At 58.9% G+C, this 27,989-nt stretch overlaps 2 protein-coding genes across 2 annotated transcripts; both read right to left on the reverse strand.

The window, feature by feature from the left end:
* Positions 1-3,580: 3,580 nt before the first annotated feature.
* On the reverse strand, positions 3,581-13,447 carry ASB10 (ankyrin repeat and SOCS box containing 10). The gene is made up of 6 exons (XM_043589946.1): positions 12,615-13,447; positions 11,548-11,815; positions 8,309-8,828; positions 4,488-4,601; positions 4,022-4,207; positions 3,581-3,878 (listed from the first exon to the last, which is right to left on the reverse strand). Exons 1-5 carry the CDS (start codon positions 13,009-13,011, stop codon positions 4,022-4,024), a joined length of 1,485 nt encoding a protein of 494 aa, XP_043445881.1. The 5' UTR covers positions 13,012-13,447; the 3' UTR covers positions 3,581-3,878.
* A 1,516-nt stretch (positions 13,448-14,963) lies between these two features.
* IQCA1L (IQ motif containing with AAA domain 1 like) lies at positions 14,964-27,884 on the reverse strand. The gene is made up of 19 exons (XM_043589947.1): positions 27,793-27,884; positions 26,788-27,115; positions 25,956-26,075; positions 25,448-25,633; positions 24,170-24,241; positions 22,416-22,621; positions 21,772-21,856; positions 21,185-21,310; positions 20,966-21,041; positions 20,453-20,559; positions 19,594-19,677; positions 19,450-19,505; positions 18,579-18,661; positions 18,317-18,424; positions 17,525-17,724; positions 17,060-17,146; positions 16,592-16,769; positions 15,970-16,208; positions 14,964-15,410 (listed from the first exon to the last, which is right to left on the reverse strand). Exons 1-19 carry the CDS (start codon positions 27,801-27,803, stop codon positions 15,309-15,311), a joined length of 2,454 nt encoding a protein of 817 aa, XP_043445882.1. The 5' UTR covers positions 27,804-27,884; the 3' UTR covers positions 14,964-15,308.
* Between the last annotated feature and the right edge of the window lie 105 nt (positions 27,885-27,989).

The following is a 27,989-nucleotide window of genomic DNA, read 5'->3' on the forward strand; positions in this document are numbered from 1 at the left end:
AAGGGTCAGACATGAAGAAATGCCTTTCAAAATACCTTTCCTTCCTGTACTAAATGGACAACGAAGAGCAGAGTGGGCAAGGACAGAAGCCCCCGGGCCAGGGGCTCTCCTTTACTTTGCTATCAGTCCCCGGGAAAAAGCTGTCACTCTCAAATCTGAATAGAGCTGGCTCCTTTCTTTACCAAAGGAAAACTCTGTGCTTCTCTTACTGAATCCCCGAACAGGCCCATTGTGGGCAAGCACTCTTCTGTCTCAAATAGCATTCTGCTTCTTTAATCGTCCACATGCTCGAACTTGTCCCCCTCTCACTATATTCCACCTGTTGGGTAAAGGCTCATACAGAAGAATGTTATTTTGAATCTACCCTCTGTGCTTTCGTGCCTGTATCGGACCTCACATCTGCCCTCCCCCCGCCTTTCATGGTCTGGAAGCCAGCACGTAGGGCGCTAAGAACGAAGTATTCTGAAGTCAAAGCCGACGTACCTGTACCTCCACGTCACTTATTGGCGGGAGAGTCCACTCGCGATGGGCAGCGTCGGGCCCTGCCCGCGGATGCCCTCTGGTGGCGGCAGCGCGCAGCTGCGTCACCGCGAGAGAAGTGCGGAGTACTGCAGCGCTCCCTGGCGTTGGTCTAGGAGCCGTGCGAGGGCAAAGGAACCCAGCCAGGTGAGCCTTCCTAGGGCTAGCGCGCTGGGCGCTGCTGCGGGGCATTTCAACTGTGAGGACACTGGTTGGGCGGGGCGGGGACTGTACCCAAGAATCAAGTCTAGTATGCACGCGTGTAGGTTCAGGTACATTTTTTGTGTCCAGTTACTCGACCCCTGTGTGTTGTGTAAAATGCGTGCCGTCTGTGTGTGCGCACGCGTTGCACGTGGGTAGGTTCGTGGCCGGGGGGGGGGGGGTGTTGGAGGGAGGTCCGCGCCTCCAGTGCAGGGCGGAGTCCTCACGGAGGCGTGAAATTGGTTTGGAGCAAACACATTACGGAAAGCAATTACCGGGGAGAGGTTCTGAGCCCGCGGGACCCGCAGCCAGGAGGCTGGGGAGGAAGCTCCCCGGCTTGCAAGAGTGGCTGTGGATGTCTAACCCCAGAAAGGACCTTCCTAACACTGCCTGCTAGTGGGAGAACGCGTGGGGTTGGGCAACAGCCCCTCACATTGGCCACTCCACATCACCTTTCTCCCCTTACCCCCGCCCTCCTTAAAAAGGCATCCTGCAGAGGAGCGTGCACGCTCAGCCATGGCCGGAAATCCTTCTCCCTTCTTACCACTTTCCTGTCAAGCCTTCCCAAGCGCCTGCCCTTTACTGCTCACCTTCCTCAAGCCCCCAGCTCTTGCTCCCACGTGCCTTTTGCATGCACTTCATGGTCCCTTGTACTTGAACTAGTCATTCACACGCTTGCTTTTCAGGCTAGATGGAAAAGTCACTGCGGGCAGGAAGTGGTCTCCTTCACAGCTGTACATGAGTGACTAAGACCTGGGACTCCGGGAAGCACAAAGCGAATGACGCGGGTGGGCTTAAATAAAATTTCCATCAAAACGCATAAACAACGCTCAGGAAAGCCATCCCCTTGGGAGTCGGGATTCTCCTAGAGCACTGAACACCTGTCACATGCCAACGATCCCATTTATATCCCCAGACCTGACCTTGCCCCTGGTCTCCAGACTTGTAGATCCAAAGGACCTTGTAACACAGCCTCTTTGAGACGTGTAATGGGCAGCTCCCACTTCTAGCTCCCAGAGTGATCAGCCGATTCCTCCACCCCTTGCCGGCTTCTCACCCTCCCCACCTTGGCAACGATCAGCACCACCCTCCGGCCAGTTGTTCAGCCCAAACACTGACAGGCACCCTGGGTTACGCTTTCCTTCAGCGCCCCCCCCCCCCCCACGTCCAGTCCATCAGGTCTCCTCGGAGTCTTCCAAGAAGGGTCCCAAGTGTCGCCTACTGCTTCCCCATCTCTGGGGACGACTCTGGACCTCAGCAGTGGCCTCCTGCTGGCCTTTGATCCTCCCCCGCCTCTCCCCAAAGCCATTCAGCAGCCAGAGAGAGCTTTCCAAACCTAAATCGGTTCATGCCACCCGCCCCCACGCCCTCCCCCCGTCTCTTCCCACTCCATTCCCATGGCTGGCTCCTCCTGGTCACGCAGGCCTCAGGTTAAATGTCACCCAGTCTCCAACAGCACTCTCTGCCAATCAGCGTTGGGCTTATCCCCCTGACACTGTTCCCTCCTTACTAGAAAGTTCACGCCAACAGGGACTAGGAGCCAGCCCCCCCCCCCCCCGTGTGCGCGGCCCTGAACCCTGGTTGGACGGACGAATGGGCACCGGGGCATCCTCCCCCGCACCCCTCCCCCCCCCCCCCCCCCCCCCGCGACCGGGGCACCAGAGCCCAGTGAGCCGAGCTCGCACACGCCCAAGCCTCGCGGGAATTGCTTCCCGACCCGCACGCGCGCGACTTCCCCCTTCCCCCGCTGCGGTGGGGTCGGCGCCCTCAGGACCCTGGGGGGGGGGGGGCGGGGCTCCTCAGCCGAGAGGCCCGGCCGCGGACCCTCCCGTCAGGCGGGCCCGTGCCCCCCCTCCCCCCCCCTGGTCGCGCCCCGCCTCTGGAAGGCCAAACTTCCTTCCAAGCGGGAACCCGGGCCCACTCACCTCGGCGCCGACCCTCCTGGGCTTCTCTCTCGACTTCTCTCTCGACGCCCTCTCCGGCCTCGCGCCCTCCCGGCCCCGCCCTCACCGCCTGCGTCCTCCAGGCCCCGCCCCGCAACCTGCTGCCCGCAGTTGGCGGGAAAAAGCGTGAACGCCGGCGCCTGCGCCCTCCGGGGCCCTGGGAAACCTGTCCGGCGACCCTTGACGTCACGGATCACGGTGCATTTGATTGGCCGCTTGCGTCACGGGGCGACTCTCTCTTCCTACCTGCGCTTGGGGACTAGCTGTGGGTTCTTAAAACCCTGGCCCCGCAAAGGCCTTCAGGGGCTCTCTCCTCTCTTGTTGCGCAGATGCGGCAACTTGAGCCCAGAGAGGGGAAGAGACTTAAGATCCACAACTTAATGCAAGAGTTGAGTCTAGAACCCAGGACATGTGACTCTCAGCGCCCGCTGCCGCGAAGCTAACGCGAAAGAAGGAGCAGATAGGGGCGGGCGCCAGGTGTGCGTCCCGTCCTCCTTGACCCACAGGGCAGGCAGTAGGTAGAGTTGTTTGCTTTTTCCAAACCTGAATCTTTCACTTTCGCCTGAACCACGGTTACCCTCTTTGATGGCCGACACCTGCACCCACCTTCTCGCTGGCCTTCCTGCTCGCCGCCTCACCTCCTTGCCCCAAGGCTCCCTTTGCCGTCCTCCCTCCCGACCCAAGGTTGTTAGCTCACCCACCCTCTGACACTATCTCGCCTGGTGGCCCTTGTGCCACATCGTGAACCAGAGGGGCCAGTCTGCCTGGGACTGCTCAGCAGCTGGTAGATTCGAAAGGGGGAAGATAACACAGCTGGCACCATGGGGCAGATCCAGGGCGGCCCCACAAGCCTGCCCATCCTGAGCCCTCTGAGTGACCAGCTGGGAGGAAGGCCTGCAGGAGACAGCACCCGACAGCACAGGCCTGCAGATTTTTAATGCTCATACAGGGTCTGGCCGGGCTGGAGGGATGCCTCGGGAGACCACCAAGAGGAGTGTATCACTTGCCGTGAGTCCCAGCTCTCTCTCCATCAGACATCCCCTGGCCGCATGGTCTGTCTGCCTCTCTCCCTGGTGGGAATGACAGCATCCACAGGGCCACCTCGGCCTGAACCAGCTCAACTCCGTCCCAGGCTTGGGGTGCTGTGAGAGGCAGACCTGAGCCCCCTGGGGCCTGGGGCACCGGCTTCCAGGTCTCTCAAAAGGCAGTGGACACCTGCAAGGAGAGGCGTGGACTCAGAGAGGTCACACGGTCCAGGGGGCTGGCCGGTTCTGGCCAAGGCCCTGCCCCCAACTCTTCTCTTGCCGCCTACCCGTCCTTCTAAATGGCTGGGACTGCCCAGAGACCCCAGGACTCACCTAGTAGAGTACGTCCTCAAAATCCAGCTGCAGGTAGTGGAGCAGGCGGGGTGGCAGGGGAAGGCGGGGGAGGGCGTGGGGCAGGCAGGCTGCCAGGTGGGCACGGAGGGCACAGCGGCTCAGGTGCTGCAGGGATCTGGGCTGTCTCACCAAGGCGAAAAGGGACGAGTAGAAACGGTGGTGCTTCTGGGGACAGAAGGAGGGGCTCAGCGAGGCAGCCTTGGACAAATGGCACCCATTTCTCCTAAAGCGGGGAGGCTGGGGGCCAACAGGTGTCTACGGGAGCCTATAAAAAGAAGTGTTTTGGGTGTTCACTCTGTGGGTTTTCTTCTTCTGGGATGTGAGCAGGTCTCTGGTAGTTTCTGAGGGGCAGGGTGGGGGAACCGACAGAGCTTCCCTGTAGGAGGTGGGAGTCTCTTGGGGCCGGGCTGAGTGACTGCGTGTTTTCAGGGTCCTGGAATCTGACCTGCAGAGTTTCAGGAGGCACCAGGGCCATGGCCTCCTCGGGAAGCTGCATGATGCTGTAGGTGTTCATCAGGACCTCGATGGTCCTCGGAGACGTGCACCAGCGTTCCAGCACCTGGAGGAGGCAGAGACGCATCAGTGCTCCTGGGGTTACCACACACTGCAGGCTCCCCAGCCAGGCCGCACGGGATGATCAGACATCCCTTGGTGTCCCAATAGGACAGCTGCCATGGGTTGAGTTGTGTCTCCCCGTCCCCCCCCCCCCAACATGTTGAAGTCCTAATCTCCGTTAGAAATCCCCTATTTAGAAATAGGATCTTTGCAGTTGTGATCAAGTTAAAATGAGGTCATTAGGGAGGGACTTCAGAGAGAAGGGACAAGGCCAGGAGAGGCCTGATGAAGGAGCGGTGGTGGAGTTCAGTTGGATCCAGATTTGTTCTTTCATTTCCTCGTTTAGTAAATATTTACGGAGGGCCACTATGGGCCGAGCACTGGGGTCCCAGCCATCAGGATGACGGACAGGTCCTTGTCAGCTGGGAACTTCTATTTCCGTGGGAAAAAACAATAACCACATAAATAACCACTTACAGCTAAGCCGCCACGATGAAAAATAAGTAGGCGTAGCGACTGAGCATGGTTGGGAGAGTGCTGTCCTAGATGGGTGGTCAAGAAAAGCCTCTCTGAGGAGGTGACCTGATTGGGTGAAGAGTGAGCCATGCTAGGAGAGCAGCCCATGCCAGAGACTGCCCACAAGGAAAGAAAGACAGCCGCACTCGGCCTGAGTGCACACACACACACACACACGTGCACACACCATCATACTCACCGGGGGTCTGCACGGTCTATCTGGAAACATTTGTTTCATTCATTCCGTGTCTTCTGCCGTATCTCAAGCTATAGGCAGTGGCCGCAAACCCTTTGTAAAATCTGAGAACAGCTAAGTGCTATCTCTCTGGCGGCGTTCCTGTGCATAATACCCGTCTCCCCCCACACACTTACATGTAACATTGGGGGCTTTAAAACCCTTCTGCCTGGCAGGCTGGGAATGCGGCATGTGCCTCGTGCTGCTGGGTGGCGGGAGCAGGGCCCCCGAGAAAGCACCGCACACCCCTGAAGCCCTCTGCTTCTTGCCCTGCATCTTGGCAGCGCTCTCTGGAGCCCCATCCCATCTGCCCAGAGCAGGTCTCTGACTTCCTCCTCCTTAGATCTAGGAAAGAACAGTCTGGTCACATCTGGCTCTCCTGCTCTTACCTGCTACTCCTGTCTGCTGTTCAGGCGGGGCCTCCCAGCCCACGCTGGTTCCTGTCTCTGCACTGCCTGGAATGCCTGGGCCCTCCTCCTGCATTTCCAAGCCCTGCCCACTCCAAGTCCCATCCCTTCCAGGAAGCCTCCTGCGGCCGTTCCGCCTGAATCTCTCTCCCTATATTGGGATGATGCCCAGCAGCTTTCCAGAGCTTTTCACACATTATTTAACTTAGAACAGCATGAGCTAACAGGTGTGGAGCACCGACTCTAGGTTAGACCCTGTCTAAAGGGCTTTTTTTTTTTTAAGTTTATTTATTTTGAGAGAGAGAGAGAATCCCAAGCAGGCTCCATGCTGTCAACACAGAGCCCAACTTATTGGGGCTCGAACTCATGAACCGTGAGATCATGACCTGAGCTGCAATCAGGCGTCAGACACTGAACCAACTGAGCCACCCGGGTGGCCCAACTGTCTAAAGGGCTTTATATGGGAGCGCCTGGGTGGCTCAGTCGGTCGAGTGTCCGACTTCGGTTCAGGTCATTATCTCACGCTCGTGGGTTCAAGCCCCACGTCGGGCTCTGGGCTGACAGTTCAGAGCCTGGAGCCTGCTTCAGATTCTGTGTCTCCGTCTCTCTCTGCCCCTCCCCCACTCACGCTCTGCCTCTCAAAAATAAATAAACTGTAAAAAAAAATTTTTAAGGGCCTTATATGGATGAAACTCAGTTCTCATACTGAGCCTAAGAAGCAGGCACATTCTTCTGTCCTTGCTTTACAGATGAGGAAACTGAGGCCCAGAGAGATTAAGCAACTTGCCGAGGGGCACACGGGTAGTACGTAAGGCTCCAGAGCCTGCATTCTTAGTCACCACCTACCTCAGAGTTTGTTGGGAAAACTGTTGGGAGGAACCCACGTAGCAGGCAACACACTTTAGAAAGTGTCTGGTGGTGGTTAGGGCTATGCTCACTCCTGTTATCCACGAGGCTCCTATACCTATAGCTTTTTATCACTGGTGGGTAGGACACTGTATTACATGCAAGGAACACGCATTCAAAGAGTTCCAGTGACTTCCCTATAGCCACAGGAACAAGCTCAGGTTTCCTGAGCACTCAGTGGCTCCTGGAGAGCTGGCTGGGCCTGGCAGTGATCACAGATGACTTCTTTCAGGGAGACAGGGACCTCTGGCAAGCGTGGGGCCACTGAAGATCATAGGAGATGGAGGCAGACTCCTTCCTGAACTTTTTGATCACCTGGGGTGAGGCGCCCAGAGGAGGGGAGGAATGGGGCACTTGGTTGTGCCCGCCCCCTTGGTCCTTAAGGCAGGGCAGAGCAGGGCGAAGAGGCAGGGGCAGTGGGGTCCCAGGAAATCTGTTTGCTGCTCTGCCTCCTTCTTCCAACCCCTCCCTGAAGGGGAAATCATTAGCTGTCAGAGCCACCGTCAGATTACAGGGAATTGCTTGTCTCCTAATTATCTGGTGTTAATAGGAGATTAATTAGTGTTAATTGTTGATTTTCTTGTATTTTCCCAAAGGGGAGACCAATCTGCCGAACTCTCGGGCTGTTTAATTATTTGGTCTTGCTTAGGAATCTAGACAGATGCTTCTAGGTTTGTGAGTGAAGGGGAAAGGCAGGGCCAGCAGAGGAATGTCCAGGACCAGGCAGGGCTGGACAGTTCAAGCCCAGAGATGGGGCAGGGGACCTGCTCACAGCCTGCTGCTCTGTATCCATTCTGACTGGGCTCTTCAGAAGTGGGGGGGGGGGGGCAGTCCCTGCCCCAGGCCCAGCACCCTCTGTGACATTACATAGCCCCCTCCAGACACGACACGGCATGGGACAGGGCCCCCTGCCAGGACATCAGTAGCACAGATCTTCAAGTTGAACCCACTATGGGAATATTTTATGTTAATAAGATAAGATACAGACAGGAAATTGACAGTGAAAGGCTTTTTCTCCCGTGCCAGGATAGCAGCTGCTGGTCTGGGTGATGCATGTCCTGCTAAGCTCTCAAAAACAGGGACCATGTCTGTCTGCAAAAGGTCAGGAGGCTTTGAACCTCATGACCCAGGCTCATCGCTCTGCTCTGGGGAAGCCTCTCCTGGGCACAGAATGTCTCACTGAACGGATCCCACAGCCAGGCAGAGCTTCCTGCACGATTCTTTCATTGGCTTGCCCCCCTGATGAAGAAAGGACTCCCTGAAGCCCACATCAGTCCTGGTTCCCGTCTTTTCAGATGCATGACAATCTGGCCCCCTGCCCTCAATCCACCTCCATCACACACGTGTGCATGCACACATGCATGCATACACATTTATGCACACGCACGTGTATATGCATGTGTGAGCATGTGTGTGTGTGCACGCACACACACACACATACACGACACACACACATACACCCCTCCTGCTGGTCTGCGTCCTTGTCTTTGCCCCCTACTGGGCTTTGCTTGCTTGATGAATGAAAGATGATGAACTGAGTCACGTGCTCAGATGTGTCAGGCTGCATCTAGAGCAAGTGGGAACACAGGTCTGAGTCCCCTCATCCCCTTCCCATCATGGCCCTCCCCTCGGGCCCCAGCCCCATACCTTGGGGAGGGCCCCAGGCCAGACGCGGACGGCACCATGGTTAAGCAGAGCTCGCACTGTGTGCTCTGGGCTCTGGGCCAAGGCCGCAGCTGGGCCCTGTAGAGCGCAGTGCAGGGGCGTGTGTCCCCCATAGTCCATGGCATTGGCACTGACACCGCAGGACAGGAGCAGCTCCACGACGGCCGCGTGACCACGGCGGCAGGCCAGGTGCAGGGGCCGGCGCTTGTCCTGGTCGGCAGCATCGGCCTCGGCTCCAGCCGAGAGCAGCAGGTGGCACAGCTGGAGGCAGCGGGCGGTGGTGGCCTCGGCCTCAGTGGAGGATGTGCAGCGGATGTCACAGGCAGCCAGCAGTGGGGTCCAGCCTTCGACATTCCGGGCATTCGGGCATGCCCCCCGTCTCAGAAGGAGTTCCGCCAGTTCCACGTGGCCCAGCCGGGTGGCCACATGCAAAGGGGTCTCCTCCTCCTCCTCAGACCGGCCATCCACTTTCGCCCCAAACCTCAGGAGCAGTTCTGCGCACCTGGTGAGGGCGAGATGGCAGTAGGGAGGAAGACAGGGCCCTGCGCTCCTACCGGTCCGAGCAAAGCAAAGCGGGCGGGGGGGGGGGGGGGGGCGGCATCTTGATGGATCAGGAGAGCTCATTCTATTCTCCGGCCCACATTCCTAGGTGTTTAAAACTCTCCATGAAAAATTTAAAAATACTTCTGTTTACTCGGGAGAGGAAAGGACCATGATCACTGGGTGTGATCTCCGAGAGGCTGGACTAGAACACGACGAGCAGTAACAATGTGGGCTTGTGTAGAGCTGTGCTGTCCAGCCACGCACAGCTATTGAGCCCCTGTACTATGACACCTCCTAATTGAGACGTGCTATTAGTAAAATACGCACCCAGCTTGAGGACTTGGTACAAAAAAGAGAATGTAAAATATCTCGTTAGTTTTTTTATATATATATATCGAGTACATGTTGAAGTGACAACATTTTGGAGATATGTGTTGAATAAAATATATTATTGAAATTAATTCCAGCTGTTCCACAGATATTTGTATGCCCACATTCACAGCAGCGCTATTCACAACAGCCGAAATGCGAAAGCAAGCTAATCGTTCAGCGGCAGATCAATGGATGAAGTGCAGTTATCTATAGGGGTTACCTGGATGGCTCAGTGGGTTAAGCATCTGACTTCGGCTCAGGTCATGATCTCACGCTCGTGAGTTCGAGCCCTGCATCGGGCTCTGTGCTGACAGCTCGGAGCCTGGAACCTGTTTTGGATTCTGTGTCTCCCTCTCTCTCTGACCCTTCCCCCCGTTCATGCTCTGTCTCTCCGTGTCTCAAAAATAAATAAACGTTAAAAAAAAATCTTTTAAAAAAGTAGCTCATTTAGGGGCGCCTGGGTGGCTCAGTCAGTTAAGCATCTGACTTCAGCTCAGGTCATGATCTCATGGTCCGTGAGTTCGAGCCCTGCATCGAGCTCTGTGCGGACAACTCAGAGCCTGGAACCTGCTTCGGATTCTGTGTCTCCCTCTCTTTCTGCCCCTCTCCTGCTCACACTCTGTCTCTCTCTCTCTCTCTCAAAAATAAACAAACATTAAAAAAAATTTTTTTAAAGAAATGGTTAGGATGGTAAATTTTATGTTAGAAGTATTTTACCTCACTTAAAAAATTTTTAATTTCATCTATTTCTTTTTTAAAGATTTTATTTTTAAGTAATCTCTATACCCAATGTGGGGCTCGAACTCACAACCCCGAGATCAAGAGTCATAAGCTCTACTGACGGAACCAGTCAGACACCGCATTACTGTTCATCTTTTTTTTTTTTAAGTTTACTTATTTATTTTGAGAGAGAGAGGCAGAGGGAGAGACAGAGAGAATCCCAAACAGGCTCCTGACGGTCAGTGCAGAGCCTGACGCGGGGCTCGAACTCACGAGCCATGAGACCACGACCCGAGCCGAAATCAAGAGTCAGACACTTTACCGACTGAGCCACCCAGGTGTCCCATATTTCATCCTTCTGATAAAGCTACTAGAAAATTTTAAATTACATACGTGGCTCACATATTTCTATTGGAACACACTGGTATGGAATATACCTTCAACCATAGTAAGTCAGTGGAGTCTGCTGAAGGATAAATTAACAGGAGGGAGGTTCACAAAAGGAATAAAAATGTGGCCTCATTCAGAAGCAAGATGTGAAATTTGTCAAGTGTGCAGTCAGTAGAGAGAGGGCCTCTATTGTATGTACAGTTCGTTCATGGATTTGCCAAGGCTCCGATTGCCAGGATTCCGTGCTCATCAAAAAATTGAGTGATGGAGCGCCTGGGTAGCTCAGTCAGTTGAGCATCCGACTTCGGCTCAGGTCATGATCTCACGGTTCGTGAGTTTGAGCCCCGCGTCGGGCTCTGTGCTGACAGCTCGGAGCCTGGAGCCTGCTTCGGATTCTGTGTCTTCCTCCCTCTCTGCACCTCCCCCACTCACACTTTGTCTCTCTCTCTCTCTCTCTCTCTCAAAAATAAATAAACATTAAAAAAATTTTTTTTAATTGAGCGAGGACTCATCCCCCAATGCTTCCTACACGTAGGGCATAATTATTTGGGTCGCAGTAAAGGAATTTCCCGCACAGGAAATAATACATTGTCACATGGGTATGTCCATCCATTTCTTGTGAGTTTAGTTAGTTGAGCTTGGTCCCTAGGCCCATTGTATCTGAAGGTACCTGCCAATAGGGAAATGCCAGACCTGCCAAGGTAGGACCAGACCCTGCCCACAGGGATTGATGCGTGCCCCAACTGGGGGCTGTTATCCTTTACAGACTATCCGGATCACTCCTGGACGGTCAGCTCTCTGAGGGCAGGATCATGCCTCAGTTCCTGCTGTACTGAGCACGGTGCCTGGAACGTTGGGTAATCTCAGAAAAACCAAAACTTCATAGTATACCGCCTCCCCACCATGGATCTGGACAACTTCCCCAACATAGGCTCCGCAGGTGGGTCCCCACCACAGTCCTCCGACACCCCTGGGGAAGCAGAAGCTGTCCCAGGTACAGGCCGGTCCGAAGTTCCGGGGCCAGCTGGCAGGACGGTTTGGGGAGTAACCACATCCTGACTCTCCACCTGAGCCCCGTCTCCTCTAGCCCGACTCACCAGGCCTGCCAGCCTGCAACGTGTTCCCTCATCCTCCCCGAGGTCACCTCTCTGCCTGCCCGAAGAGTGGAACGGGGGTTGGGGCGAGGGGTCACTCACTCGAGGGTGCCAGCCCCCCGGCAGAGGTGCAAGGGGAGTTTGCCGTCCTGGTCAGGGATGTTGGGGTCGGCTCCTGCCACCAGCAGAACGTGGACACAGGCAGCGTGGCCCGCGGCACAGGCCTCGTGCAGGGCGGTGCGGCCCCCGGGGGCACTGTCGGGCCTCGCCCGCCGCCTCAGCAGCAGCCGCAGAACGTCCGTGTGGCCCCGGCTGGCCGCCACGTGCAGCGGGGTGGTCAGCTCCTCTTCGTACGTCAGAGACCAGAGTCCTAGGGCGAGAGGGACATGGGCCTCAGACCCCGAAGACAGGCAGAGAGCAGCAGAGGAGGTGGGCAGAGGCTGGGAAGAGGGAGCTCAGGGCTCTGTCCCCAGCCTCCCCGCTCCCGCTCAGACCCCCCCCCCCAGTGCCCCTGGCCCGTACTCAGAGCCCGGATGTTGAAGCGGAAATCCCTCCATCGCTCTGGGTCGCTGGTGTCAAAGACGGAATCCGGAGCCAGGCCGGTGCTGGAGTCGGCGAGGAGGCGGGAGACAGAGCCCGCGTCCCCGGCCAGCACTGCCTGCCACAAGGCCAGGGCAGGTCCCGAGGCCGTACGGGTGACGATGGGTCCCGAGCCAGACTCTGGACGCTCTGCAGACCCTCCGTTGGGCCTCTCCACCAGCCTGGCACAGAGGGCGTGTCTGTCACCGGGGGGTTCCCCCGGCCCCCTGCACTCTTCTGGGGACCAGCTCATGAGGACAGAGTATGAGCTTGTGGGAAGAGGCGTAGGGGGAGGAGGGGGAGGGAGGGGGCAGAGGCAGAGAGAGAGGGAGAGGGGGAGGGAAACGGGGACGGATGGAGGGAGAGGGTCTCTGTGTCCCCGAGCTGAGCCTGACCCGGCCACGCGGCTCAGCAGAAGCTATTCTGGGCTCCGCATGACTTCACTCCTGGGCCAAGGCTTAGGCAAGCCTCTGGGTAGGGGAGAAGTAGCCAGGGGCTTCTCCTCTTCCTCAAGCACTTGGTGTCTCTGTGCCTGATGGGGTTAACCCCGGCCCCCGGTCCTCAGCCCTCCACTCCCGGCAGCCCCTCACCCCTCTGGTGACTGCTCCAACGAGGCTCGGCGGCCCGGTGCTCCAGGACCAGGTCGGCTGTGCTGTGCGGGGGAAACAGCTCCTGCAACCTCGCCAGGTCTCCCGTGTACAGGGCGTTCTGCAGGGCCATATCACGGCACAGTAGAGGCGACGGCCGAGGCGGCTCCCGGGCTGGGCCGGACCGGGACCCCCAGACCCGGCAGGCAGGGGCCGAAGGACGGCTCCCCAGACGGTGTCCCCAGGGGGGAGGGGAGCTACTTCCTCCAGGCATAGCCAGTTTCTGGGAGAGAGGGAGCCAAAGAAGCAGGCCTCGGGACGATTCCACTGGCTGACGGGGCCTGAGCCAGGCCGAGGCCTGGAGTGGGAGGGGCAGGGGAGCACACGCAGGCCATACCATAAATAGCCCCGGCTGTCCTAGCTGTCGGTCCCAGGGAAGGAGGCTTCAGGCTGGAGTGGGAATCAGGGAGGAGCTGGAGAGCAGAGAGGGGATCAAGCCCCCCGACCCTGAGTTTCACCCTGGAGTTGACCGCTGTCAGGGTTGAAAGGGTCACCCAGATCGTGGGATCCAGCCTGCACTTTCACAGGTAAAGGAAAACGGAGCCCACACGTGCCAAGTGCTTTGCCCAAGGTGTGAGTTTGTTGCAGATCCGGGACCAGAATGGGGGCGGAGGGCGGAGTGGGGGGGCTCTCAAGCTGCCATTTTCATACCGTCTCTCATCAATCATGTGCTTCACCAAGCCAGCCTCCAGTGGCCTGGGCTCTGATCCCAGAGGGAGGGCATGTGGGTGCCAGGAAATTCCTCCTGCCCTCCCAAATGTCACCAATTAGCCCCGCACACCCTTCCCCCCCAAACCAAGGAAAGAGTCCACGGTAGTGACACATGGCAGAGAGCGCCCTACTCCACGAGGCACTCCTTCTAGGGGCTCTCTAGAAGACAGACCTGGGGCGCCTGGGTGGCTCAGTCGGTTAAGCGTCGGACTTCGACTCAGGTCACGATCTTGCGGTTTGTGAGTTCAAGCCCCGCGTCGGGCTCTGTGCTGACAGCTCAGAACCTGCTTCGGATTCTGTGTCTCCCTGTCTCTCTGCCCCTCCCCTGCTCATGCTCTGTCTCTCTCTGCCTCAAAAAAAATGAATAAAAACATTTAAAAAAATTCAAAAACAAAATAGAAGACAGACTTCCGCCTGGAGGATACCACCTGGAGGATAGAAGCTCGGTCCACAGGCAGCAACAGAAACTCCCAGTGTCCACACTAGGTGCTGCCCCCCTCTGGCCACCCCAGGTCTGACCCTTCCATCTCCCTGGATGTCTCCTGGATCTCCCATGTCTGCCTGCCAAGGTTAGAGGGGCCTCAGTCGGGGGGTGAGAAGGAGGAAATGGGTCTCAGGATAACAAGACTACTTTGATTTGGAGAGATAAGAAGGAAACCAGGGAGAAAGAGAACTCGAAACCCATCCCCGGGCAGCCCCACCGCCTGCCCTGGGCTTTCTCCTCGGGTCTCATCTCGTCTGGCTCTCATTGGCCTCCATGAGCGGCAGAATATACCTTGACTTCTATTCACACACTCTTTTTTTTTTTAATTTTTTTAATTTTTTAATTTTTGAGACAGAGAGAGACACAGCCTGAGCAGGGGAGGGGCAGAGAGAGAGAGAGGGAGACACAGACTCCGAAGCGGGCTCCAGGCTCTGAGCCATCAGCACAGAGCCTGATGCGGGGCTTGAACCCACGAACTGCGAGATCATGACCCGACCTGAAGTTGGACGCTTAACCGACCGAGCCACCCAGGCGTGCCAAACTGACACGCTCTTTATGCTGCTTCCTCTGAGAGAGCCCGGGGCTCTCAGCCCTCAGTGCCCCCAACTCTTCCCTCCCCAGCAAGGGGGACCCACAGATGAACTTCCATCCAGGGGCGTGTGGCCCTGGGTCCCATCCTCTGGTCCCACCGGCCCCCTGAGGGACAGGCTCTGGGTCAGAGGAAGAGCTCGGGCAGGTGGGCAGGGGGCGCTTCAGAAAGATGTGGGGACCACACATTGTAGAGCCAGCGCCTACTACACCTTTTCTCCCTAGAACCTTCCTCCGCCCCACCCCACTGCTGCCTAAGAGTCCTCACCACTCCCGACACTTTTGCAGAATAATCAAACCCTAGAGCACCGGGGACCTCAGAGGATGGCTGGTCCAACCTCTCCTCAGTTTACATGTAAGGAAACTGAGGCCCAGCGACCGGAGGGGGCTGTGTAAGATCACACAGAGACTTAGTACCGAGTGAGGCGAGGACCGGGGGCTGCCGACAGCCACACTTGTTTTTTTCCTTTTCCAGACTTAGTGGAGACCCCCCTTTCTCCTGGCTCTCTCTATTGTTCTCTCTTAACACCACCCCCTCCCCCAGGAGGAAGAGAGCTGGGGAGCCAGGACAGGAAATGACAGGAGATGAAGGCCTGGGTGGGGTCAGAGGACAAGGACCTGGGACACGAGCAGAGAAGGCTATGAGTGGGCGAGGACTGAGGACCAGGAGGGGTGCGGCATGAGGGGGAGCCTGGGCACAGGCAGGGGGCACAGAGCAGGGGCGGGAAGCATGGAGATGGACAGAGAGAGCTGCTCCCCAAGCCGTGTGGGCGTTTATGTCTCTGCCCCCGGCCCTCCACCTGCGGGCACCGCCCAGTCCCCCTTGCTAAGCCCGGGCACCCTGGCCTCAGCCATCACTTCCTTTTCTTCTCCTTTGCCAGCTTGGCCTCCTCAGCATCCTGGTCCTTGCTGAGTTTTAGCCTCTTCTTGCCCAGTGGGGTCTTGAAGTACCAATCCTGGGTGGGAGGGAGAGGGGGAGGGTAAGTGCAGCAGATCCACCCCTGCTGACCTGCCTCCTGACCTTGCCCTTCCCTAGCCACAGACGTGTCCTCAGCAGCCTTTTCCCCTCTCTTCCCAGAGTCAGGCGTCCTGCTGGAGTCCTGGTTTCCCTTGTTCACCCCCCCCAACACTCCGGGCCACAGGGTCCACCACTGCCGGGGGCGAGCCCTCTGTCCTGTCCTCCCACGGCCATCCTGCCACCCCGGGGCACCGGTGGGCACTGACTGAGGTGGAGAAAGTGAGTGTCACCTGGTGCCAGGGCCAACCAAGGGCTCTTAACACACAGGTGGCACTTTCAGGCTCCTGCCCTTGAGGAAACCGGGTGAGCGGGTCCTGCCCATGTTTCCGTCCCTGAGATTTCTTGTTCCCTGCCCAGCTCAACTCCATGGGGGAGCAGAGGGAAGGATCTAAGGGGTGCTGTGGGCCTGGGGCTTCAGGGGGCTGACCCCCTGGTTGTGCTGGCCCGAGACCCTCCCTCCTCCCCCTCCCTGCTCCCCCCCAGCCCTAAAACCTCACCTTCAGGGACTCCTCCTCTTCCCGGTACACCGGCTCCAGCTTCGCCAGATGCCCCAGGAACTCCGAGGCCACCAGGGGCCTCTTTGACAACTGTAGGACCCGCCGCTCGGTCAGCACTGATTGGACGGCTTGGTGAATGTGGCCGGGTGTGTACCCATCAGATACCTTGGCCAGGGCACTGATGTCCAGGCCCTGGGTCACGTGGACTCTGTGGGCCTCTATCATCTGCCTCCAGAGCACTGCAGGCATTGGGGGAGGACACAGGGCAGGGAGAGGCAGTGAGTACCTCTGCCTGTATTCGGAACCAGGCTTCTGGAGAGCAGCTCTCTGTTCATCGCTGCCTCCCCTCCCAGGAACGTGAGAATCATCGTCTCCACTTAACACGAGGAAATGAGACGCTGAGGACTTAAGTGGCCGGCCCAGGACCTCGGAGCTGGGCCAGGGCCCGGGCCACTGGGCTGCTTGTCCAGCTGCCCTTCCAGGACATCTGGCCATGGAGGTGAGGTCTCAGAACAGCTGTGGGGATGGGAAGAAGGGCGAGGATGCTTTGGCGGGGGCGGGGGCGGGGGCGGGGGGGGCCTGGATCCCTTGTCTGGCCTGTCTCCACGTCACAGGACCTCACCGTAGCGAGAAGCATAATCGGGCCGCGGCACGAGGAGGATCCGTTCGTAGGTCCGGCACAGCGCCTGCACCTCCGCCAGCTGCGGCTGGTTGGTGGTCCCGATCAGCATCACACGGTCTCCCGGGTGCAGCAGTCGCAGGGCCTTGGCGAGATCCTTCTTTATTCGCTTCGGTTCCATCTGCTCGGGGTGAGAGGCCAGGGTGGGGGGGGGAGGGGAGGGGGTTGAGACCTGGTGACTCCTAGGGGCTTCTGAGTTCTCTCAGAGGACACGCCCACATTCAGCCTCACAGGGGCCCCAGGAGGCGGCCAGGAGAGGCCCTCAGTCCTGCTTTAAGGATCAGGACAAGGCAGCGGGAGGACAGGGAACCTGTCCAAGGCCGCACGGTGAGCGAGGTCTGGCGCTGACGTGAACAAGCCCGGGACCGCCAGCCTTGCCCGTGGCTCACGCGGCCACCCGGGTCCCCGCACCTCCTTCTCTTCTTTTGGGACCTTCTTATAGAAGTTCTTCTCGGCATTCCCGATCCAGATAACAGAGGGCTGTAAGAGTTGAGCCACCTGGACAGGTCAGGGAGTAAAAACCTGACGTCAGATGTCCCTGGGCAAGGGTCACCTACCTCCCCATCTGGACCAAGAGGGGGTCGGGGCTGGCCTTGAGTCTCCAGCCCCCACTTCCCACGCACTGCCTGCCCCCCCCCCCCCCCGTCTCGGCCTGTTGCACTGTCCATCACAGCTCAGTGCGCACACAGCCCTCCCCCCGCTGCCACCCCAGGGCTTCAGGTATCTGCAAGCTCCTAGCAGGGGGTGGGAGGGAAACCTCACCGGCTCCTGAAGCCACACCAAGTGGGCAGACGGGTGGCCTCCTAAGCATAAAGCCCACCCCGCCGTGTCGGCGCGGCCTGAGAACGAGAAACGCCCAAGTCGGGGGACCCAGACCTTAAAGACCATATGCACTATCATCTGCGCCCCGGTCTTGCCAGGATATTTGCCCTGCAGGTTGTCAGGTGACAGGTCAAACAGGTTGGCACCGGTTTCTGTGCACACGGCCTTGACCAACATCTTCTTCCCCGTGCCAGAGGGGCCCACCAGGAGGATGGAACGGATGAGGGGAGCCATGGAGTGTATATCTGGGGAGCCTGAAGGAGGAAACAGGGGCCAGAGGCTGGCGGTAGACCGGCAGGGGGGTGGGGGTGGAGCCGCTGGGTAAGGTGAGGCCAGAGGCCGCAGGCTGGGTGGGGTGAAGTTCAGATCCTGGCTGCATTGCCTTCCCGGGGTTTGTGAGCCCTCGGTGGGCTCGCTGAGAGAGGCAGCCGGGATGGCCGCCAATGGCCTGCGGGGTCAGGAGGGGGCCTTCTACCCCCGATGCCCACCCCCCACCCCTCCCCGCCTCGACGCCCTTTCTGTTTTCTGTACCGTCTCTTCCTACATCTGGATTACGAAGGGGTGGAACTAAAGGGCACGTGACCCACCACTTCAGAAGGATCCTGGTCTTCCGGAACGGGACAGACTATGGGAAATCACTTGGGGCTGGCTAAGGGGCCGGCAAAGTGGTCTCCTCGGTAGGTCAAGGGCCCGCATGACTTCTGGGGTGGCCCCATCTGGGTGCGGCCTCCAGCATGGGTCCACGGCACGGGGGACATGCCCACCTCAGCCCCCCTAACCTGCACCCAGTCTCCCCCTCGAGCCACCTGCCAGCATTGGCTCTTCCCTCTCCGCAGGGCATCTCACCAAGCCGAAGGACCGCGTACAAGGCCACGTTCTGTCGTATGTCAAACAGGGAAGGCATAGGCAACTTGTTTGCCAAACTCAGCGTGGATCCAAGATAGAGGTAGTCCCCTGGGGGCCGGGGGGGGGACAGGCAGCCACCTGGTGAGTGCCACCCACCGGGGCGTTGCCGAGAGCCACTTGTGGAGAAGGCTCGCTGCACAGGGTGGTAGCTGGCTGTGGGAAAGGCCGTGGCCCGGGAGGAGGAGCTGGGGAGGGGTCTCACCAATGTAGTCTTTCAAGGCCACAGTCTGACTCTTCCTTAGGAAGCCAGAGACCACAAGCTCTTCAAACAGAGAGTCCAGGGTCCTGCAGAGGACAGCACGGAGGGGCCCCCGAGGACAAAGGGAAGTGGAGACAGAGATGAGTGGGAGGTGCTACAGACTCAAGGAGACAGGTGGCAGGGGCCTCGCGCCCCATAGCTGGACTCAAAAATACCCACGGTGCCACTGGCCAGCCGGCACACGAAGGAACAGCACCAACCCGCTGGCCCAGAAGGCAGCCGGCCCACAGCGGGTGCTCTGGGGGTTGAGTGGGGTGTGAGGAGGCCCAGGGCCCTCGGAGACACTCCCTCCGTCAGTCTGCTCACGGCCCAAAGTTCCATCACCCGAAACCCAGTGGTCTGGGCGACATATCACCGTCTTCCTAGAAACCACACTGAAGACGTACACACTGCCGTAGGCACTAGGGCGGCTGACATCAATGTACCTGAGACTCATTTCACCCAAGACGTGAGTAGACAGGGGCCACTGACAAGGTGGAGGCCGGGGGCAGGTGGCTTTGGCAGGGACACAGTTGACTACGGCAAAGGTGGGAGGGAGGACCGGGAAGGAGGGAGCGCCGAGGACACTCTTCCACTCACACCTGCCTCTGCGTCATCCTGTTCAAAGCACTTTCTCATGCTTCTATTTGATCCTCACGGCTATCCCGTGAGTTTGGCAGGGCAGGTACTTGGTTGGGGAGGACAGGGAGCCAGAGAGGTTAAGTGACTTTCTCTAGGTCCCGCAGCAACAGAACCAGGCCCGGAAGTCAGACCTGTCCTGCACCGGGGCTTCCCCCCGCCCCCCCCCCCCCCCCCCACAGTAAGGGTCTGCTACCTGTTTGGGGTCAGATCTTTTTCCTTCTTCTTCCCAGTTTTCTTCCCGGTCTTTTTCTGGTTGGAAACAAGCACACAGGCAATTGTCCTCTGTTCCTTGCCTCCCCCGCTGTGTGCGTGTCCTCGTCTTAGCCCTCGGTCTTGCCTTTGGAGCCTTCAAGGCTCTCTCCTCCTCCCTGTCCACAGCCAGGCGCAGGTTCTTCAACTCTTGACGCATCAACTCATCCACCTGGGTGACAGCAGGGAGTGTGGGGGTGGGGGTGGGGTGGGCAGTGAGGGGCTGCAGAGGACGGGTGGGAGGGCCACACCGAGACGGGGCGGAAAGGAGGAGGGCTGCCTCAGAGAAGAACGAGACTGGCCCCTGGAAGTCAGCTCGGGTGGCCACCCACAACCTTCCTACACACTCTTCTGGAACCTTCAGGCCTTGCGTCCCTCCCCCTGCCCCTGCCCCTGCACCGGTCCGCACCCAATCCTAATCCACATCCCGCTTACACGGGAGCCTTGCTCTCCAATGGGGAGAAGCTCCAGGATGCAGTCAACTGGCTTTGAGTTCAAGCCCCAGACCCACCCTTCAAAGTCTGTGTGACTCGAGCGGTTGCATGTTTCCCGACGTCAGGAAAATCATGGCGCCTACCTCAGGGGTGTCAGAAAGATCACAGTATCCACATGGCAGGAACCCTTTAAGGGCTGATGGGCAGGCCGGTGGGCGAGACCCCAGCTCAGAGCCCCTGCCATTCCCCCTCCCACCCCAGTCTGCATCTGCACCCCGGGGAGAGAGGGTCTGGAGAGACACAGAGACACAGAGGACGGTAGGACCGAGAGGGACCAAGGTGGAGCTAGAAGGATAGCTTCTAGAAAAGGCGGCGCACAGAGGTTGCTACAGAAGAGGGGCAGGGGCAGGCTGGAGGACGGAGGGGGGCTGAGGGGAAGCGCATGAAGCGTCCGGGGGCCCCGGTGGGGACACAGAGGAGGCCTGCAGGGAGGCCCCGAGCCCGCCCGCTCACCTGTATCCGGATCTCCTGCTCCACTTCCTTCCTCTTCTCCACCCGGAGCATCTCGGGGTCAAAACTCTGATTGGGGTGTACGCTCTCATGCCGGCTCCTCCAGACAGCTGACCGTGGAGAGACGGACAGAGGAATGACGTTCAGAGTCCCGGGGCGCGCACACGCTCCAGCACGCGTGCGCGCATCGGCTCGCGTGTTCGCACTCGCGCGCACTTGGCCAGGAACCTGCCCCCGGCTGGGACCTCCGTCCTCACGGGGCTGTCTGGCACCTGCTGCTACCCGGACCACAGAGGCCTGATCCCAAGGCCTCAGGATTCGGATCCGAAGTCATAAGGCATCGCCCACACCCCACACTTCTGTCCCCCTTCGGCCTTCTCCCTCGGCCTACGCCATTGCACCCCACACTGCCGCCTCATGGCCCACACAGCGTATGTCCACTTTCCCCAGGACCAAGGGTCACCCCAAGGCCCTGACAAGGCCTAGACACTCCTCCGCAGCCCCTTCCCCTCTTACTTATATACTCCTCGTGTGCGGCATTAATCACAGGTATAAATTTGGATGGTGAGACTTTCAGTATTGCGTCTGCTTCCTAGGATAGAAACATCCTTTTATCTTGACCCCCCCCCCCAAGATCTCTGGCCCTTATTCCCCTCAGACCAGCTTCTCACCAGGAGCTCCCTCAGACTCCCTTCCCCCTGCCCACTTGGTCCACACCTCCGGGAGGTGTCTTACCCCCTTCCTGGTCTTTGTTTCCTTCCCTTTCTTCTTCCTCTCTTTTTTCTCCTTTTCTTTTTCCTTATTTTTCTCTTGGTCCTTTTTTTTGCTCTCCTGGACCTGCGCCTCCAGTTCCATTTTCAGCTGTGATCAGTGACGGAAGAGGTTTCAGAGAAGACCAAGGGATTCGACGGGAGCAAAAGATCCCGGGCCGGAGACAGGGGTAGACGAGGGTCATGGGTGGGGGCCAGATAGCTGAGAGTCCAGAGAGAGATCTCACTGGGGTCCAGGAAAAAAGGGGCACCAGGTGAACAGGTGTTCTGATCCGAGCTGCTGCTCTTTCCTGGCCCACGGAGGCCGGGAGCCACAAAAGTCTCAGCAGACATGTTTTCTCTCCCTGGCCAAAGATGCCTTCTCCAGACACAGGCACCCGCTCCCCACCACGCAGCCTTGCTAGCTACCTATATTTCCTCCAGCCACGTCTGCCCTCACTGAGGCTGACCTTTCCCCCCGCCCCACCGCCACCCTCAGTTTTCACTCAGTAGGCTCTATAACTTCAGACCCCTGCTACCACAAAAAGTCTCCTGTCCCCACTTATAGAGTACCTGTTCTGGAGTCTTGTCTGCAAAGATCAGGTAGGATCCACCTAAAGACTCATCTGGATAATCAGGGAATCGACCAGTAAGGGCACTAAGTGAACATAAAATGGTCAGAGAGATGGACAGGTGGGTGGATGGACAGATGGATGGATGGGTGGATAGATGGATGGATAGATGGGTGGACGGACAGTGGATGGGTGGGGGGATGGATGGATGGATAGATGGGTGGACGAACAGTGGATGGGTGGGTGGGTGGGTGGGTGGGTAGAAGAGTGGGTGAATGGACGGGTAGTTAAACAGAGGGAACGATGAGGAAAGAAAAAGGACTAGGGGGATAGAGAACAAGAGGGAAGGAACAGAGAGGTACAGATTAGAAAGGAGAGGTTCCTCAGGGAGCTTCCATGGTTGCTTTCTCCATATGTTTTTGGCATTTTCTCTTCCATCGGGGGAAATGAGAAGTCATGTGTAGAGATGGTCTTATAGCTTGGGGGCCCCAGGTTGAAGTCAGGTGTGTACGCAGCGAGTGAGGGGGATGGGAGCGAGTGGAGAAAAGGGATCCGCCTGGACTAGAGCACAGAGCAGGTGTGGGGACGCTGTGTGGAGCAGGGAGAGAGGGATCGGTTGGGTCAGCTGAGGCTGGGGACACTGACCGGCACTCAATAAACCACTGTCGGATTTGCTCCTTCAGTTTCTCCTTTATGTCAGGTCCCTCTGTCTCTCTGAGAGAATCATGAGTCTTCACCATCGCCAGCTGGAGCTCCTCCTCCTTCTCTATCTGGCAGAGCCTCCGGACATCGTCCCTGAGGCCAGCTTGGAACATGATACCCAAGCTTTCCACCTTGTTAGGCGAAGGGAGCTGGCGAAGAGGAGAAGAGGTCCAGGGTGTCAGGAGTGGGAGGTGGGGGGGGGCGGGCCCAGCCCCTGGCCTCAGGCACACACACCTGCCCCCCTCGCTCCCCAGCACACCCGCACACGTGAGGCCTTGCATACACGCCCACACGGAACAACGGGCAGGCCTGCAGCAGGAGAAATTGTGTTTAGAGCCAAAACTCGCCTGTGTAAATTACTCTGATAATGAGTTCGCTAGATGCATCTGGGCCGGCCCCCCTGTCCGCTCCCCCCCTCCAAGCACACCCTCCCCTGTGAGCCTCCGGCCCCAGCCCCCACCCACACCCCCGCCCCAGCGGCCCGTGTTGGCAGCCGCTCTCGCAGCCACTTTCCCGCCTCATTGGCTCCCAAATGTATTTTAAATATCACTCTGCGCAGAGACAATTACTGAAAACGCTGAGCTCACACTGTTGATGGGCCCGGGCGGCCAGGCTCATTCCTCACCCACCACCATGCCATGCCCCCCACCTCCCCCCAAGGCCTGACCCTCGCCTCCCCTCTGCCTGCTCTTGCCTCCCGGGGGCCCTGCTCTCCAAACCCCCAAGCCTGACCTCCACTCCCCTGCGGTGCCCTCTGGACCCTCCCTCCTTCTGAAGCCCCCAAGCCTCCGGGAAGAGCCACCCCAGGCTTTGTCTCTGATCCCTTTGGGGCCCCGGCCCCTCCCCAACTCCCTTTATCAGGAGGCCTTCACAGCCTCTGCACATTGCAAAGCCCACTCTCAGGAAGCCTCACCCCCACCAGGGCCTTCCTTTCCTAAGTCAGCAGAGACTAGCCCGATGTAAGATCCATCAGAGAGCAGAGGCCTCTCAACGAGTGGGGCCTGCTCACCCTGCCTGTCTACACACGCTGGGGGCTGCCCCTGTAACCACCCACACTGCCCCACCGGGCACACCCTTTCCCATGTACACGGGTAACACTCAGCTCTAGTCCCTGCATAGCAGAGGAGAAGCCAGTCTGGGCCCCCGCAGAACAAGTGGGGGAGACCGTGGCCCGAAACACTGTGCTGTGGAAGGGATGTGGCCCCCATCCCAACTTGGCCCTCACGGTTCTCCCAGAGGCTGCAAGAGCCTGGGGCGGGGAGGGAGGCGATGCTCCCACTAGCCTCGTGGCCTCCTCCCTCTGCTGGGGCCGCTCGCGCTGCCTCTCCTTCCAGCCTCTCCTTCCAGCCAGGGGCGCGAACGCGAGGTCCAGGATGCTCCGTGCTGCTATCGCTCACCCTGCCCCACATTTGAGACCCTTCCACGGGTTTTGGAGAGGGAAAGGTGGCAAGGGACCCGGCTCGTTGGTGGCTTTCTGTTCCTTTGGCCTCTTTCGCAAGCCCTGAAGGATCCCTTAACCAGGGTCCGCAAGGCCTAAACCCCTCCACCCATGCCAACCACAGTCCTGAGTGGAGGGAGGTGTGTGGGCGGTGAGGGTCTATGCAGGGCTGCACTCTGACAAAAAAATAAGGGAGGGAACCCCACGCACCGGCCCGCCTCGTGCTCTGGCCTGTGGCCGTGGCGAGGGGGGCACTTACCATGCCGATGAACTCCATCTCAGTTCGCCGGTCCTGCTGAGTGCGTTTCCTCTGCAGGTAACCCTTCCACACCTGGGGGGACACAGGGGCCCAGACACTCCCATGCTGCATTTCTGCAGGGACGTGGCTCGTGCCATCAGCCTCCAGGGGGAAGCACCAGCCACTTTCCCAAGGAAAGTCTGGTTGGGGAGCTTGGGGGTAGGAGGTGGGTGAGGACTGCTGGGGAGGACACCTCCCAGGGCAGCCCGCAGGCAAGCAGGGGCTGCCCAGAACATGGTGGGGCTGGTGTGCACCCACACAGTCCAGCCCCAAGCTTTTGCTTCCCCAGGGCCCCGAGGAATTCCCTCCTTCTCAGTCCCGCCCTCTAATCTGCCGTATCTCTTGACACGGACCTCAAAGGCCACCTTCTCCAGGAAGCACCCCCCGCTCTACCTCTCTGGATTCCCACAGCATTTGGAATACCTACTTGATTCCCCCCCAGGCACATAGACATCAGCGCTGTAAGGACTGTGGAGCTCCCCTGATTAATTACTACATTTTTGACACAAGGAAACTGAGGCTAGAGACAGGATGTGGCCTCTCTCGGGTCCAAGAGCCCGTGAGGGCCGAGCTGAGACAGGACCAGGTTTCCTGACTCCTTGCCCAGGGCTCTTCTCCCAGGCCTCCAGCTGCTTGCTCACAGAGCCGAGGACAGCCCAGTACTGGGGGCTGGGGTGGGGGGGGGTGGGCACTGGGCAGGGGGGAGGCAGCCTGTGCTTCACTTACTATGGATCCTTCCCCCCTAATTTTTTGTTTAATGTTTATTTATTTTTCAAGGAGAGAGAGAGAGAGAGAGAGAGTGTGTGAGTGGGGGAAGGGCAGAGAGAGAGAGGGAGACACAGAATCCGAAGCAGGCTCCGGGCTCCGAGGTGTCAGCACAGAGCCGGAGGCGGGGCTCGAGCCCACAAACCGCGAGATCATGACCTGAGCCGAAATTGGATGGATGCCCAACCGACTGAGCCACCCAGGCGCCCCCTTCTCCCCTAATTTTAACGATCCTTCTGTTTCTGGGGCTTTTATGATATCCCACTACGAGTCCTTTGGGGGACAGAGGTGTAGAATAAGTAATAAACAAATAAGATACACACTTATTGACTGCTTAGGTCCCTAGTTTGAGGATCTAGCCGCGGGGCAACAGAATCCAAGCTCCTGCACCTCTGCCCTCGGTTGGTGAGCCAGGCAGTCTTCCTGGAAGAGGGGACTCTACCCGGACCTTCCTCCTGGGTGCTGGGGGATTACCTTCTGAATGGTGACAGCTGCTTGGTCCTGACTGAACTTGTGCCAACCTTCCTCTCGAATCTTCCGGTCCCGCTCCTCCTCTTTCCGAATTTCTCGCATGAAGATGGCTCGGAGCCGGCCTTGCCTGGCCCGCTCAGCCCTTTGCAGAAGGATTATGGCCTCGGTCCGGCGCAGTTCTGGAAAACGCTGGCCAGAACATAGGCAAAGACTCAGGGGGAGATGAGAGAGGGCTTGTATTCAGGCTGGCAGCTGGGAGACTGTTCGCCAAAGGGCATGCTGGGGACGTGATCCTCCCAGGGCACGTAAGTGCCCCAGTCCCGTCCTCTATCTTGGTGTGAGAAGGTTTCAAGGAGCACAAGAGCGTCCTTGAAGCAGGCCAGGGATTACCCAAAGAGCGCTCGGAGGCGGCTATAGGGCAGGGGATGTCCTCTCTGTGTCCTGGAGGATGGCATCTCTCTCCTGGGAGCGGGGTATGAGGAGAATCTGGGAGGGTGTCTCCCTGATTTACCTCCCTGGAGGTCACTGGCTCCATTCTCGACAGGATCTCTGCCAGCATCAGCTCCCGCTCCTTCAGAATGCTGGACTGCTCCAGCAGGAAGTATCTGGGGATTGGAACCTCCAGGTCTGCCTTTGGGGCGATAGCGGGGGAAGGAGGGTCAGGAATCAAAACCCAGGCCATCTGGCCGATCGTTCCCACTTTCAGCTGCTTACACGGACCCTGGTGATGCTCTCCTTCATCCTAGAGCCCTGGGGTGGGAGATTTATGGGTCATGGGCAGGTCCCCCCCGGAAGGTCATGCCTCTATCCCCCTGCTCCACGGTGTAACCAGAGCCGAGTTCTGGAGGGTCACGATAGGTGATGGGTAGTGGTTCCAATTCTGGCTGTGCGTCAGAATCACCTGAGGGGCTTGTTCAAAGGCTCAAGCCGATCAGTGGGTTTGAGCTGTGGTCGGAGATTCTGCATTTCTAACAAACGCCTAGGTGATGCCGCTGTGTCTGCTTCCAAGGACCACACTTCGAGAAGCAAGCCGGCAGGGGATTCTCTTCGCCGATCCCCTGTGGCTGGTGAGTATTCCCGGCCTCACGGGGCCTCCGGCCTGACTCTTCTAGCCACCCCCTAGCTACTTGGTAGCGCGCACGCCCTCTCGCTGAAACCCTTCTCCCGATCAACCCCAACCCGCTGATCTGCCCCACCCTCCTTCCGGGGCAGGGGTCCCAACCCCAGGGCTGTTCCGCGGCCGGTCGCGCTCCGGCCCCGCCCCGCCCCCTCCTGCCCCAGGTGGGGGAGGCGGGGCTCGGCGCCGCCGGAGGCGGGCGCTGGAGTGGGCGTGGCCCGCGCACCGTGGTGAACTTCAGGTCGTGCAGCACGCGGTCCAGGCGGTGGTATTCGCTCAGGTCCGCGCGCACCAGGTCGTCCTTGAGCTCCAGCACGCGGCCGGCCACGCTGTCCAGCAGGCGCCGCAGCAGCCGCCGCTTCTGCGGCTGCACCATCTGGTCATGGAGGGTGTCGAACCGGCGCAGCAGCCCCAGGTAGTGCAGGTAGAGCGACGAGAGCCTGTGCTGGAACGACTGCCGTTCCCGGTCCGGCACGGGCTGGAGCAGGGGCTGCTCTTGGTCCAGCAGCTCCTGCAGGGCCACGTGGGAGGTGTCCCAGAGGCGTTGGTACGCTCTGGAGAGGAGGGGAGAGGAGGCAGCAGGCGTGGGGCGATCTGAGCCGTGGAAGGGTGGGGACAGTGGGGGGGGGGGTAGGGGGAGGGGCGCTGCCGTGCCTTGCGAGGAGTGCGAACTCGGGTTCCAGAGGTTAAGGTTACCCATGGGGCCGAGGTGGAGTTCGGCGAAGGGAGGAGTCGCCGGGGGGGGGGAGTGAGGTGGTGATTACAGAGAACTCATGCCCAGGCTTAGAGAAGGTGTGAGATTGGGATCACCGGGAGGGAGTCCGCTGGGGGATAAGCAAGGAGCTCCCAGTAAGGAAGGGGCCTCTGGGAGTCTGCAGTGGGTCCCTCCGGGGAGAGGGTGCGGCCCCGCGGAGGCTGCAAGGGTCTAGAATGGTGGGTGGGAAGTGGGGGTGAGGGATGAATGTGGAGAAGGTCTCTTCCCCTGATCCTGGAATAAGTAAACTGGTCCGAGGAAAGGCTGAAGAGGGAAAGCTGACCACAGGCCGGAGCAGCCAGGGTTGCTGTGTGAATGTCCCAGGGGCCCGGCCAGGGCTGGCCCAGCACAGAAAGCCCCTCTCCCCAGCATCCCTCCTCCCGGCCCACCTGCCCCAGCCTGACGGGACCAGGCGAGGCCCTTCGTTCTTTGCTTTCCCAGCCCTGGGTGCTCCACTCCTCACTCCTCCTCACTCACCCCTCAGACATGGTGCCCACTTCTCACACCGCCCTTGGTGAGCTGCTCATGCCATCCACACAACCTGTGGCTCCACCTTGACTCCACCCCACCCCGAAGGCCGGAACAGCCCGGTTTTAAGAGTTCTGTCCCATTGTCCCAGTGTTCTAAGGCTGTGAGGGGAGGGGACAGCAGGTGCAGGGCTGGGGACGCTTAGG

The sequence above is a fragment of the Prionailurus bengalensis genome, chromosome A2, assembly GCF_016509475.1.
Source record: "Prionailurus bengalensis isolate Pbe53 chromosome A2, Fcat_Pben_1.1_paternal_pri, whole genome shotgun sequence".
Lineage (NCBI taxonomy): Eukaryota > Metazoa > Chordata > Mammalia > Carnivora > Felidae > Prionailurus > Prionailurus bengalensis.